We start from the raw sequence: 14,487 nt of genomic DNA, 5'->3' as shown, positions 1-14,487 counted from the left end.
CTAGAAACTCATATGGAGCGGGGATCAGGGGCGTTTTTTTGTCACACATACCTAATAGTCCTGAACCTTAACTTGTCACTCCCCAATAATCCTACTGATGCCAGGAAAATTATTGGGGAGTGACCACTTTTGTCAACCTATTTTTGTTTATCAGACTACGGCAACCATACCACATTCAGTTTTTTATTTTACTATGTCTTGCAATTAGGTCTCCAGAGAGAATATTAGCGCTCACAGATTATGATTTGTGATAATAAAACAATGTCCTTACCCTTGGTAAGGATTACATTGGACTGAGACCTTTGTCTTGGTTTCTGAGACCTTTATGTTGCGATGGAACCCTTAACATTTAAAATCAAAATCATCAAACACACAACTATACTCAAGATCAACATTTTAAACAATAACAATCATCACAAAATACAGCTTCTAGCTACTATCTCTACTTATCTCTCATGTTTTACAGCTTGATTTAATTCCCTCTAGTTGCTTTCCTTTCCCCTTTTTGTATTGTTTTTAGGCCACTCCTCCTCTTTATCTTTCCTCTCCTGTGCCTCTTTCTCTCCCTCTCTTTTAAGAAACTTCAGGCCCCAGCACTCAGGAGGTCGCACAGCTGCAGGGGCCGATACCCAGGAACCGGCCCCCTCTTATCTCTGCTCTCTCCTCCCTTGGTTGTCTGTCTCTCCCCTGATACTCATCAAGGCTAAGACAGAAACACAAAAATCTGCCATGGTACGATTTTTATTGGATGAAGGGATGGAAAGGTCTGATAACGAGATCTGTATGGGACAACAATGCAGATTCACTGTATTGAGGATTGCTAATTTAAAGCTGTGAGAGAGCTATGTTTAAGAATAATGTTTGTTCCCATTTCACTCCATCCATCTTTCTCTATTCTGTTCTCTTCTCTCCTCTGATCTGCTGTGCAGGTGAGGATGAGATTTGCCAGCTGAGCTCATCTTTGTGGAATCTTACAAGAATGTGGCTTTGGGTAAACTCGTCCTGCTCTCCAGGCCATCTATTCACCCATCCATCCATCCATCTATCCATCGATTCTAGCCATCCATCCCTCCCTATCCTTTGCCCAACCCCTCTTCACCCCCCTCCGTCCCTCTCCGCCTCTCTCCAAAAGCAGCAAATAATCCCCTGCACCTGCAAAGGCTCCGCACACTGCAGCCTGCCAAGAGTAGAGCGTGTGACCTTGCTTCCACGACCACAGAGTCTGGGAGAAAGAGAGAGATATGTCGAGAGAGAAGGAGAGGGTTGTCGGTAGAGGGGGATGATGAAAGAGCAAGAAGAAGGGAGGAAGAGGAAGGGAGAACGAGAGAGAGAGAAGACTGTAGTTAGTGGACATATCAGACACATTGAAAACACATTGTGAACCTTGGTCCGGTCTGGGGTGCAGGCCCGCGGCTGGGAACCAGGCTGTCCAGCTATTTTTGTGTTGCCTGTTCTCCCCAGTGATGTCATGCTACTTGTTTCCCAAGAACTGGGACGGGACTAGAGGGAGGCAAGAGGATACGCTGCAGCGCTCCCACTCTGTCACACTTTTTTTTTACACTTTTTGTCTAGATGCCATCATGTGGACATACAATATGTCAGCACATAATCACATATCAACACATTGTTTTTACTGGTCGACATTTATGTGTTGAAGCACTTAAATATACAAAATAGCAGAGTCACATGAATACATGATATACACCAGGGGTCTCTGACTTAAATTACATTGGATTCACTTGAACACCCCACAAAAAAAAGAAAAACTCACATATTTTACATAACACACTGTTTTGCACGTTCAGTAATGCTTTCTGGGGAACAGCAGCTTTCTCCCTGTAGAGGACACAGATATAGCGACTAACTACTTTTAAAGTTATTAGTTCATCTCTTTAAACTGCTCCAGGTCAACATTTATTGCACTGAAAGATGCATTTCAGTGTCAGGTGTGCTATAGGAAATCATAGTGGTGCTGGTCAATGTCTTTATGTTGACCAATTGAGAAGTTAGATATAGCTTGCTAGTTGCATAATGTTTGATAAAAAGCAAGTTTTATGCACCAATTTTTAACCCTTGCTTAAAAAAAAGGTAGTGATCACAATAAAGTGACCAGGCATGGCAATCTAACGCACAACAATCAAATGTTTTTTGAATTTCAGTCAAATTCAATTATTGATCCATCTTATAGTGACAGCAGAGGGTTGAAAGGCATTACATTTTAAGAATCACACCTTGCCACAGTGAAACAAACAAATATGCATAACAATATAATAAGCCCTTTAGCACTGGGCAATGAATCAATATTATATCGTAATCATGATATGAGACTACATATAATCTTAGAGTTTGGATAGAGCACAACTGATATTTCAGTTGACCAATATAATCAGCTGATATTGGCCTATCACAGATAAATAGGTATCGCTGCATATGTTGTCTAAGATATGTTTTGATATGATTTTTCTTTTATAGTGAGTGTAATGCAGCAAAAGATGCTTCAAGCTCATTTGTAAGTATATATTCCCAGTGAAGTTTATAGTGCACGAATGTCATTTTGTACAATGACATCCATGCACAGGCTATTGCTCTACATATCTTTGTCACAAGTATTTAATAACCACGTTTAAAGGGATCATTGCAAAAAAACTTTTTTTTTAACATATATATTTTGGGTATAAGAGTCTCGGTCAATATACCGGTATTGGAATTTATTACTCTGTAACATCGGTATTGCCATCGGCCCCAAAAATCGAATATCAGTCGGGCTCTAATTTGGATATTGTTACACCGTGATATGGCATAAGTGTTTTCTTTTTCCTGGTTTGAAAGGCTGCATTACAGTGAAATGAAGACATTTTCTGAACTTACCAGACTATTCTACTTGTTTTAATACTTGCCTCTATCCACTTTAGTCATTATATCCACGTTACTGAAGATTATTGATTTTAAATCTCATTGTGTTAATATTTTGTGCAAGTACCAATAGTGATTTCTATAATAAAGCTGAAATATGGATTTCAAGGTATTTGGTCTAAAAATAATGTGACATTTGATTTTGTCGCCCAGTCCTAACACTTCTGAAGTGTTTTTAAGGAGATTTTAAAATATTGATATATATATTGTGTATCATGATATAGCCTAAAAATATTGTGATGTTATTTTAGGGTCATATCACCCAGCTTTACATGTATTTAATTAGAAATACTGTTTATAAATCTAAATACTTGATGATGCATTTATTGCAGACAATGCATCTTGTAATTATTCTTGGCATACATATATAATAATATTCTGCAATAATATCCCCCCCACAGTATCTGAGTACAACACCACTGTCATAAATACAAATCCCAGGTCTGTACCAATTCACACATAATGTAGGTGCTAACTACAAACAAAACTCATTATGCCACAACAATGTGATGTGGCTGTGACAGAGACACTATTCACCATAGAGTATTTACTTAATTAATAAATAATTTCTCAATAATTATAGTTTGGAAAATGAACTCCTTATTTGAGGACAAAGCTAATTGCACAGAATTTCATCAACAGAGTGTACAGCCAATGAATATGTAAAATTGAATTGAAGTCTGGAGCATTTTACAAAAACTCTGTGTCAAAAAACCTTCAAATCACAGGACAGCTTGCCCAGATGCAACTGGCTACTGAGTGAAACCACCTGATGTTTTTGTTTTGAGAATGAACTCTTCATCTCTTCTTCGCCCCGTCTCGTTTCAATGAGGGGACTGTCTATGCAACGTTAGTCTTTGTATAAAATGCATGTGGACAGCTGGCCTGCCTCGGGCGCTGCAAGGTATGATTACTTCTCAGGGAGAGCAATTGAGCAACAGCATGGAGCGATTACTAATATTTTCTTTGTCCATTCCCCCCCTGTAAGTTTAATCGGTTGCATGTTATCTCGTTCTCCTCCTATCTTGCACACGTGTGGAACATCACGAAAACCATGTGTGCGTGCACAACACACGAAAAGACAAACAAGTAAACACAAAGACAAAGAGAGATAGAGGAATAGCTGTGTACGAGCTCAGGATGCGTCATGTGTATTTCATTAGAGGGCAGATTAAAAACGGAGATTTTGCTTTCCACATCAAAGGCTTCTCGCTGGGGGATTCCTCTCCGTCTCTCTCCCTCTCTCCATCCCTTCCTCTTTGTTTCATGAATAAATAATAAGGGGTAAACCTGGGAAAACAAACTTTTTGACCTTTGAACCCTCATGTCAGGGTCAGAGTTTGCACCTGGAGGACTTCCCACAGGAAAGAGGTGGTAGGTCCGTGTGTCAGGACGTCACCTATGTATTTTTTGCGTACGGAGGCAGCATCTGTAAGCGAGTCCTACTGGTTAAATACGAGTTCCCATCATGCCTTTGACGCATTAATTCCTTGAATTTTTTGTGGCTCTTTCTTGGTGTTCAATCATAACCTAAAAGTGTTACACCCTCCTGGTTTGCTAATGTTGTTTTTGAGGTCAGAACAGATGGGGCGAACTGTGAGCCTTATTCTACAGCTGCTGTTGGGAAAACAACTGAGTGAAAACCACAATATTGTGAAATTAATGTGTGAGAGAACAGTGAGAATTATTCACATGGTTATTGAAGTCTGGTGTGAAAAAACACTTTAAATGTCTGTGCAGTGACCAATGTGCCACTTGTCTGATGAATGGAGAACACTCCCTGACTTTTCTTGCCAGGAATATACCTCTTTGTGATATACCCAGAAATTGAAGGACTCTGTGAAAGGATTTGTCTGCTTACTCCTCTTCCAACAGGCCTACAGCAGTTAGTCGGTTCATTTTCTCCCTTTCCATCTTTCTGAGTCTCTTACTGACAGCTGTGCTGGCTCGGAGTGTAAAGCTAAAAGAAACAGGCCACATCGCAGCACATTACCATCCCACAAAGCAGATGGGAGATCATGCCACACACAAGCAGTCTCTCAAAATTCCTTCACTCTGGTATTTTTCAAACTAAATCACGTTATTCTTATGTATGAAAGCCTCAGAACATCTTGGTGGCAAGTTTTTTTCTTCTTCTTCCATGACTAGTCAACTCATCTCCCTGCCATTGTAGCCAAGAAACGCCTCATTAGCTATCAGGAGCACCATGTTAATACAGAGGGTACATCTGGGAGGACTGGGAGCAGGGAGCCAATGGATGGAGGAGAGGATAAAGAGAAAGAGGAGAGGAGAGGTCCAGATTCCAGCCGCTCAGCTCTCCGCCAACGGACGTGTCCAGATGGCCTGGAGAGAGAGGCCCTTTGACTGAGGGACAAAGAGACACTTGTGGACGACAAAATCTAACTCTCGCAAATGCACAGACACACATACATGCACACACATACACACAGCTGTGCGGCGTATTGTTCGTCTTAGCCGCGGCCGTTAGCTCCCGAACATTGATGGAATGTTTGACTGTCCGCCTCTCGCGCCCCTGAGACATGATGTCACTTCAACAAAATGCCGTCTTTTCAAAGAGAAGCAGCTTTTTATGTGTTCGGGGCCACACAGTGAAAAGAGACAGAAGGGAAGGAGAGAACGAAAAAGATATAAAGAAAAATATTACAAGGAGACAGATGTGCTCGTGATAAAATGAAGGCCGGTTTGACGGTAGTCGTGACAAGCCATTAAACTGGGGCGCAAAGTCCAATTTTCGCCTGCCACAATGATACAGGGGAATGCAGAGTGTGACCTCGCTGTAAATGTGTCAGAGCGTAAGCACACTATCATAACTTCACCTCGGATTTATCACTGAGAACAATTACTGTAAATAATGGTGCTGAGGAATGGTGGAGAGTGGAGGGATGAAGGGGGATAAAAACAGATGGATAATAAAGACAGAGAGGGAATTAAAGTCAGAAAGGCAAACATTTATGGAAAGATCTGATACGTACCTTTAAATATTCCCAGAGTGGAAACTGCACCAGCGAGAACGGGATCTGAAAAACAAGAAGACAGTTTTAATCATCAGGATCATCTCAGTGTTAGTTTTATTTTTCTGGAGGTTCAAGTTTCATCTTTAACCTCCAATCTCCTGCACTTGTCATCCCTGCCACCTTTCTCCGTTTCCTCTCTCTCGTCTGACTGCTCCCTTGTTCCTCCTCACAGCTAATGATTAATGAATGAGACAAGCTGTGGATGGATGGACAGACGGATAGGCCGACGGATGGATGGACAGACGGAAAGAGGAATAGAGGGATGGAGGGAGGGCTCTAAAGTGATGGTTGGGAGAGTGAGTGTTGCCGCTGGAAACCCTAAATCGGCTCGGGCAGGAGGAAATCAATGGCACTGCCAAGGCAAAGGTGGCAAATGACACACAGTCAGACCACACACACGCATGCACACGCTGACTCACACAGCGACGTGCAGACACATGCACAGGAATTGGCATGCTTTATATAAACAGACACATAGAGAAAACTACACAAAAACTCTAATTCACACAGACACATGTTCACTTTTTCACTTTGAGACACACATTGCAGACACACACACATGTATCCTGTCATCTCGCGCTGCAGGAACGGCAGATCAGGTCAGGACAGGAAGGAAGAGAGGGAACAAAAACAAAAACCAAAGAGAGAAATAAATAAAGTGACACTGGGTCGTGTCATCGGTCTTTGATCACAGAAACAAGGCGATCATTCATCCATCTGCAACGCCTCCTCCAGCATGTTCCATCAGACTACGTTAGGATGTCAGTAAAAGCCGAGCCCGTCCAACTCTGAGTCAGCCCGAGCACAAAGACAATACACCAACGGTGTTTATGTCACTTAATGAGCTTACTAAGCACTTAGTCCCGATGAGCTGACCTCATATAAACACTCAATCTGAAGTAGATTAGCTTAAAGGGTATCTGCCGCATCTGCTTTCTGTGAGCCGGGTATAAAACTTTATAACATCCTCCTAATGACCTGGACTTTTATTAAAGGCCATTTTAAAAAACAAAAGTAACAACAGAAAGCTGTCATAATGAGTGTAAATCACACCGAGGACAGCAGATTACGACTCTGGAATGAACTGACAAGAGACCTGACGAACAATTGTATTAAAAGTGATTATGACAAATAATAAACATGTTGTGATATGACTAAACCTAATGTACAGTAAGACACTCAGAAAAAGCCACCTGTCATATTCTTTAGTAACTATTTAAATGCTCTGACATATATATGTTTTTTAGAAAGTTTAGGATTGTTCATCCTTACACTATATACTTACATACTTATAATAATGTAGTTAGAGAATAAAATACCCCTCACCTTTGGAAGTAAAGCTATTGTAGTGTGATCACTGTGGCATGCTTACATTTGCAACATGTACATTAGAGTAGATACAGTCTACAAATACTGCATTCAAGTACAGCTCATTTAATGATTTTTTTTTTTTCTAAGGTTCATCCCAATTGAACATTTGATAGTTGCTTGATTAAGCGGGGCCTGGTGTCTTTCCAGTGAAAACTCTTGTCCAGGCAGACAGAAGCCAATTCTCTCAGTCCTTTGAGGTGATTTGAGAACTGGATTTGATGTATGTCTGGTCTCCAGACCCCTGAGAGCAGAGTGATTATACGATGACGGGAGAGTACACCTCTGTTTTCCAACTGTGGAGAGATGAGAGAGCTTCCAAAACGGAATAAAAGTGCACATGTCTTTTATCACCATCCCGATGAGCTCTGCTTTTTCCTCCAGGCCAGGGAGAGACAGAGAATGTAAGGAGGGTGTCACGTTAATAGCCTCTACTGCTAAATGTAAGCATAACATACTGTACTGTATTTGATAGTAAATTAAAAGACTTTTTTGCAAACTTGCTCACACCATTTTCATAGCTGTATACTGCATGTAATATAACCTCAAATACAGTATAGATTTTGTATTCAATCTGAAATACAATGTAGATGTTTTGGCTGAAAAATACAGACTATTTGTCTTGTAATTGTGTAGTTTTAATCTGCAGTGCTGGATAATGTTCTCTTTTATCTTTTAGTAATCTTTCACAATATTAATCAATGTTTTATTATTTTAAATCAGCTTGTAATGTAGCTGACAGATTAGCTTTTAAAAAAAAAGTACAGAGTGAGAGAGAAAGGAGAACAGATGAGTTCTGCAGAGGGTCTGGAAAGACTGATCCACCGATGATTTATGACTTAGTTTGACACCCCTGGCACACTGTGCTAGTGCTGTGTGTGTGTGTGTGTGTGTGTATATGTGTGTGTATATGTGTGTGTGTGTGTGTGTGTGTGTGTGTGTATATGTGTGTGTGTATGTGTGTGTGTGTGTGTGTGTGTGTGTGTGTGTGTTGGTGTGTTGCCTGGCAGAGATGGAACGTCTGAAAACCACATGCGGTCTGATTAAAATTGATAAGTCATTTATAGTTAAGGGAAAGCTGGCAAGCACACACACGCACGCATACACTGGAAACATGTACGAACCTGAGTGAATGTGAAGAATCCAACATGAGTGTTTGTTTATTATAGTTATAAAATCAGGTGTGTGGGGGGGGGGGGGGGGGGGGGGGGATGTAAGCTAATCACTGTAGTGTTATTTTATTCAGCTCTGAAATGATTTCTTCTCATCTCAAATCAACCAGCTCGACAGACATAATAAATCTCTCAGCTGAATGAGAAACGACAACAGGTAGAGACAGAAAGAGAAGTGGTGAAGAAAAGGAATTGGACAAGTAATCTGTCTCCTCATTTTCTTCTGCTGCTGCATCATCACACCGTGAACATCCCAATCAAAAAGTTACCTGAAGTCTTTTCATTTTCTATCGAGCATCTGAGCGGTGCATGTGATGTGTTACCCGCTGTGGAATGATTGCTCACCGCAACTGCAATCCTTGTGTTGCTGCTCTGACTTGCACTAAAAACACAAAACAGGATTCCTCAAAATAGCCCAGGGGAGCGGGCTATATTTGCTTTTGCTATTGCTTTTGAGGTGGGGTAACCTTGGAGATAAACTTACGCATCACAATCATACCAGAAGGTTGCTCATGCACTTCCGGTCCATGAAGGTTTGTGTGAAGAAAGATAAATTGAACCCAGAGATGTGTCCAGTCAAGGTTCATCTATTTACGGCCTAAAAAAGAGCGTAAGGCGAGCTACGCGCCGCAGAGCTGCTTTTATTTTGAAATTCTACTTACCAGTCATGGAGAGGAAAGAGACAAACACTCTTAATGTATCGCAGCCAATATTTCAGCCACACCACTGTAATTATTAATGCACAGATACATGATTACACACCGTGGGAACGAAATTGTTTAACTTTTGCGTGACTCCTCAGGCCAAACAGTTACACAATATCAGATATCAAAGATAACAGAGTGCAGTTCTTAAGAATTAATTTGTAACAGTGATTACTACGCAAACTGAGCCGGAATAAACCCCCAGCAGACTGTGCTGCTGAGAAACTGTGTTTTAAAACAGAATGTCCTGCTCAACCAACGGGCAGACAAAAATCAATATATCAGTTGTTCTTGATCTTGAGATATGTTGCTCATTATATGGGATGTTTGTTTAATCAAAGTGTTTAAATTGCCTCAGGTGTTTGTGGTTTGATCAGTTGTTGCAACCTGTGGCTCTGTTAGAAAGATGTTGTTTCATATTGTGAATTTGCATTTTCACCAACAGCACACAGGAATTCAACACTTTCTTTTGAAATGATTTCAGTTTTCTATGTATCTGTCTAATATGTCTAATTTAACAGTTGTGGCATTAGACACTTCATTTACATTTTAAATCTACAGAAAATATTACCTCTGGCAAGGAGGTTATGTTCTGACCTGTGTCCATTTGTTGGTTGGTTTGTCAGCAGGATTACACAAAAACTACTGAATGGATCTTCAGAAAACTTGGTTTGAGGATGTGTCTGGGTCCAGAACAGACCCCATACAGACCCTATTAACTTTTGGGGGGTTTTCTCACTTGGTTTTTTGACATTTTCGTTAGTTTCTCAGGGAACAATGATGAAAAAAATCAGGCTTAGTTAAGTGACTCGATCTGTTGACCTTAAATAACAGGTGGTTTAAATTTGAGAGTGATACAGGACTATTGAGTTTGATATTGGATTAGGCTTGTTTGAATTAAAGGGGATTGTTGGGCCTCGGCAGAGGTATGTGCTCTACTGAGTGCCATTCCAGTTGTTGTTTTAAAGTACAACACTTTTTTAAAACTTGGGACAGTATGCAAAATGTGTAAAGTGTTAGTACAACATTGAATCTCAGTTTGTTTGAATTACATTTTAGGATTTACTACAGTATCAAGACTAGAATGGTACTCAGTGAAGTGCAGACCTTAGCCAACAGTCCCTTTTAACTCAATCAAGCCTTTTCCAATATCATAGAAAACATATTTAAATCTGAATTAAATTGTACTCACTTGTAGATACCAGCCACATAAATATGCCAGATTAAAAAAAAAAAAAAAAGAAAGAAAAAAGATCCATGTATTATTCCCTGAGAAATTATTGAAAATGTCTATAAATACCTTATCTTGTAATGTTAAAGAAAATTAGAAAAAAAATCCCGAATCTGTGCCTTTATTCAGAGACCAAATCAAAAGATTATCTATTCAGGGTTGAGACCCATCCTCCATCCAAGTTACGTAGAAATCCGTTCAGTAGTTTTTGTGTAATCCTGCTGACAATCCAACCAACAAACCAGACAGGATTGGTAAAAATATCATACATAGTTTTAGCTATGAAAATGTTTCCAATTAAATCAAAATGGAAGTGAGTAAACAGATGGTCAACCATCACTAAACGTTTATTTTTTTTAAATAACCTACATCATGCCGTTACGCTGTTAACCTGTGCAGCTTACAACTGAGCAAGTTAGCAGCTCAGCATTTAGCTTGAGGACACCGTGAGGGACCACCTGGTTGTAACTGGCTGCAGGTGCTGAACTTAAAAGTCAAAAGGGGACATTTACTCCGTCCAGTGGGCCACAGGGCCAACCGCATGGTTTTGATATTCTAGAGTTACAAAGAGGTCTGCCAGTGTCGAAGACACATTTCAACCTGAACTATGTCATGGTAGACTAACACACAGCCATGCAGACAGCCAGGGCAGTGCTACGCTATGCTAGCAAGAGGGCAGCCAGGCAGCATAAAATCCACACTGCTCCATGGTGCTAACTGCTGACTCTGTCTCATCCCCCTGCCTTGTATAACGCCTCAGCTACCCCGGCCTATTCAGCGCCATGAAGCCAAGCCAAAATTTCTGTGTGCGCGTGTGTGTGTGTGCGTGTGTGTGTGATGGCCACTCAATCCAGGGTCGTTATGTTAACTCTAAAAAACAGACGGGACTCCATAAACTGCAGTAGAAACGATGGAAAAGAGATGTCTGTCAGCATCATCAGGACATAAACAATCAGGCTCCTACAATCATATCATCAAACTCACGGGAATAATGAAAGAGAGCAGCTTTTTATCTTGTTACAGCGTGTCATTTCACACAGTCTAAATATGTGGCTGTTATTTAAATGATCAGTTAGCAGAAGAAAAACCCTACCCTGAAGGCAGAGCGGCACTCATGTTTATGTCCATTGAAAACGACTGAGGTTTTCCTCCGCCTGCCAAAACTTTACTAGCTCACTCAACTCCAGCTTGAGCCAATCAGTGCGCTCGCACGGCCGCGCGAGCAGCAACCGAATCATAACGATAACCAGGGAGACAAACACGGCCAGTGCATTTAACACGTTGTTGAGGTCTGTGAACATGACCTGTCACTTGACATGAGTCAAGTCTTGTGACAAAACACACACATGGACACACACATACACACACGCTCAAGTAAAAGTGGCAAAAGTAATAATTTAGCCGTGCCAGCAGTGTAGCTCCAGAAAGGTTAAGGTCAGGTGGTCCATCTTGTACAGACCTTCATGGTCCTGAGAGGATGAATCTTTTCTGATTTTCATGATCCCCTGATTTTTCCTCAACCACCAGCACCGGGAGGCTGACATTCTTGAGTGAAATGTCTTGACAGCTGTTGGATGGGTTATCAACTAAAGTCATTTTTCACACAAAAATGTCAAACATTCTCTGGATCCATCTACTAAATTGTTAAGATTTTCTGCTGTTATGTTTGTGCATTTTTGTACAGTTCTTTAGGCTCTGGATTTTTGGCTGTACAAAATAAGCAATTTAACAAAGTCATGTTGGGCTCAGCTCTGGGACATTGTGATGAGCATTTTTCACTATTTTTTTACATCGTCTGTCCAAACAGGCCAGTCCCTGCACTCATGTATTTTACCTTCATTTTAATCTGTTTCACTCTGGACTAAAGCTTTGCTGAAATGATTCAGCATGCCTTGGATAAATCCTCTGTTCACAGAGTCAGCTGGGCCTCTGTTTTAAGTGTCTCCCCTTGCGCGATCTCATATCGCTGTGTTGGTGTCGTTCCTAGGCCATCATAAAATATGATGCTCTCACTGAGACCAATATGCAAGGGGACAGTTATCCTTACAAGTCAGTGTTTAACGATGTTAAATGGTCTATTTGACCCCAAAGTTTTCCTAACCAAGTATTTTAGTTCCCTAAACCTTACCAAACAGCACAAAAAGCTGAAAAGAAATGGGAAAAAGATTATAAGTGAATTAAGAAGTGAACAGTACAACAATATATTCCAAATAGGATACAAACAGTGGTTTCCTGAGCCCTATACTCTAACCACAGACAACAGCCTTCTCCAGATGCAGACTTTGTTTCATTTTCAGTTTCATTGAAATGATGGTCCTGGAACAACATTACTTATGATGTTGTGGGAACAACACCAACGCGGTGATATCAGATACCCTTTAATTTCAGGCCCTATGCATCCGGCTGTCTAAATTATAAGTCCGTCTTCACTGTGCATCAAACCTCTATCAAATTATCTCCTCTCTGTCAACCAGTGTACCCTCTCCACCCTGACCATTCGCCTCTGCTGATCATTTCGCTGCATTCCAAAGTAAACAGTAAGGATCAAAAACTGAGTCACCTCTGAGATTAGAGATATATTTATCATTATATACCCTTTTTTTCTAAAAAAAAAAATCATGCCAAAATCTGTCTCTGCAGCTTGGACACAAAGTGAAGACTGTGCTCCAGGAGCTCAGCAGCATCTGCTCCCAAAGCCCACAAACATCTGTGTCATCCAGCTGGCCTCCAGGGACAGGATTCCACTGCTGGGAAACACATGACCGGCTCTCACACAGACCTGCTATCCTGCATGTGTGTGCCTGGTGTTTTTGTGCATGAATATGTCTGCGTGCTTAATCATATTTCTGCTTATGTGTGTGTGTTTGTGTGTCTGACGAGCAGCATTTTATGTTTGCCGGTTGACACATTTTGTCAGTGATCAAAGGTGACAGTGCCACTTGCTGTGACTGTCAGGTACTATATTACAGGAATATGGACATTGTATCTGCTGTGTCACTCTGCTGACAGTGCTCCAGTCTCTCTCTCTCTGTGTGTGTGTGTGTGTGTGTGTGTGTGTGTGTGTGTGTGTGTGTGTGTGTGTGCGTGTGTGCGTCCTTGCCAACTGTATTAGCGCTAACTTTATTAGTATTCAGAGAGGCTTTGGGCTGTCACAGGTCCTTAAGCACTCAGCGGAGGGCAGGAAAAACACATGTCAAAATATATTCACATTGAGCCTGATTGCAGGCAAGCCAGTTGGCTGCAATTTGACAAATGACTTTTAATAGGTCATACTGCAGCCTCTGCATACTGATGAGTATTTAGGAGGAGAGAGAAGGACTAAGGAAGACAGATATTAAGATGGAGAGACAAGCAGACAAATGTATAGATGACCAAACCAACAGAGGAGACATTATTCATCTTTTCCAGCAGACTTTTCAAAAAGGATCTCATCCCTTAATGTTTGCAGTTTAAAAACATCTACCTGCTGCTTCTGTGGAATGACTCTCCAAAACCAACCTCACTGGAAACCAGAACTCAAATGCTTTCCAACAAAATGTAACAATTTATCTCCAGCCTGTCAGACATGTTGCATAATATAGTACCATTGAGATGATATAAAGTTACAGTAGTTTGTACAGTCCATTTAACATTTACAGTGCACTAGAGACTTAAACACTAAGGCATAAAAGAATACGATTGGCTGGTTGGTTGGTTAAAAATCAACAACAACAGGACAATTTAAACAAACCCCCCTGGCCAATTCTTCAACCACTGCTGATCAACACTATTTCCACTTCACATTATGTTACCAGAAATCTCTTACCAATAACACGCACCAAACTATGAGTTAAACTGACAACAAACGAAGGGGGGATAAGTGGGGATTTGGACTGAAAACAGCCCTGTGTAAAAACGACACAGGCGTCTGCTTTGGCATGCTGCTAAAAGTCCCCATGAAGTCAAAATCCATCACATATGTTTTGCACTATAACTCACAAAGAAGACAGTATCATACCCAGCGATCGCAAATAGTTCATTTTGTTGGTATTCTGATGGGTAGATTAGAGTAAAAAGAAAAGATG

At 40.9% G+C, this 14,487-nt stretch overlaps 1 protein-coding gene across 1 annotated transcript in view; it reads right to left on the bottom strand.

Annotated features, from left to right (window-relative positions):
* Nucleotides 1–14,487, bottom strand: part of slc25a26 (solute carrier family 25 member 26) — a 57,877-nt gene that overhangs the window by 12,862 nt on the left and 30,528 nt on the right. Inside the window, exons 6-7 of the mRNA XM_073468392.1 lie at nt 5,907–5,951; nt 1,153–1,222 (exon numbers count right to left, since the gene is read on the bottom strand). Of these exons, the coding sequence (XP_073324493.1) occupies nt 1,153–1,222; nt 5,907–5,951 (115 nt within the window). The remainder of the gene's footprint in view (nt 1–1,152; nt 1,223–5,906; nt 5,952–14,487) is intronic.

The sequence above is a fragment of the Pagrus major genome, chromosome 6, assembly GCF_040436345.1.
Source record: "Pagrus major chromosome 6, Pma_NU_1.0".
Classification (NCBI taxonomy): Eukaryota; Metazoa; Chordata; class Actinopteri; order Spariformes; family Sparidae; genus Pagrus; species Pagrus major.
The sequence above is the reverse complement of the archived record's forward strand: the minus strand, read 5'-3'. Positions and strand labels throughout refer to the sequence as shown.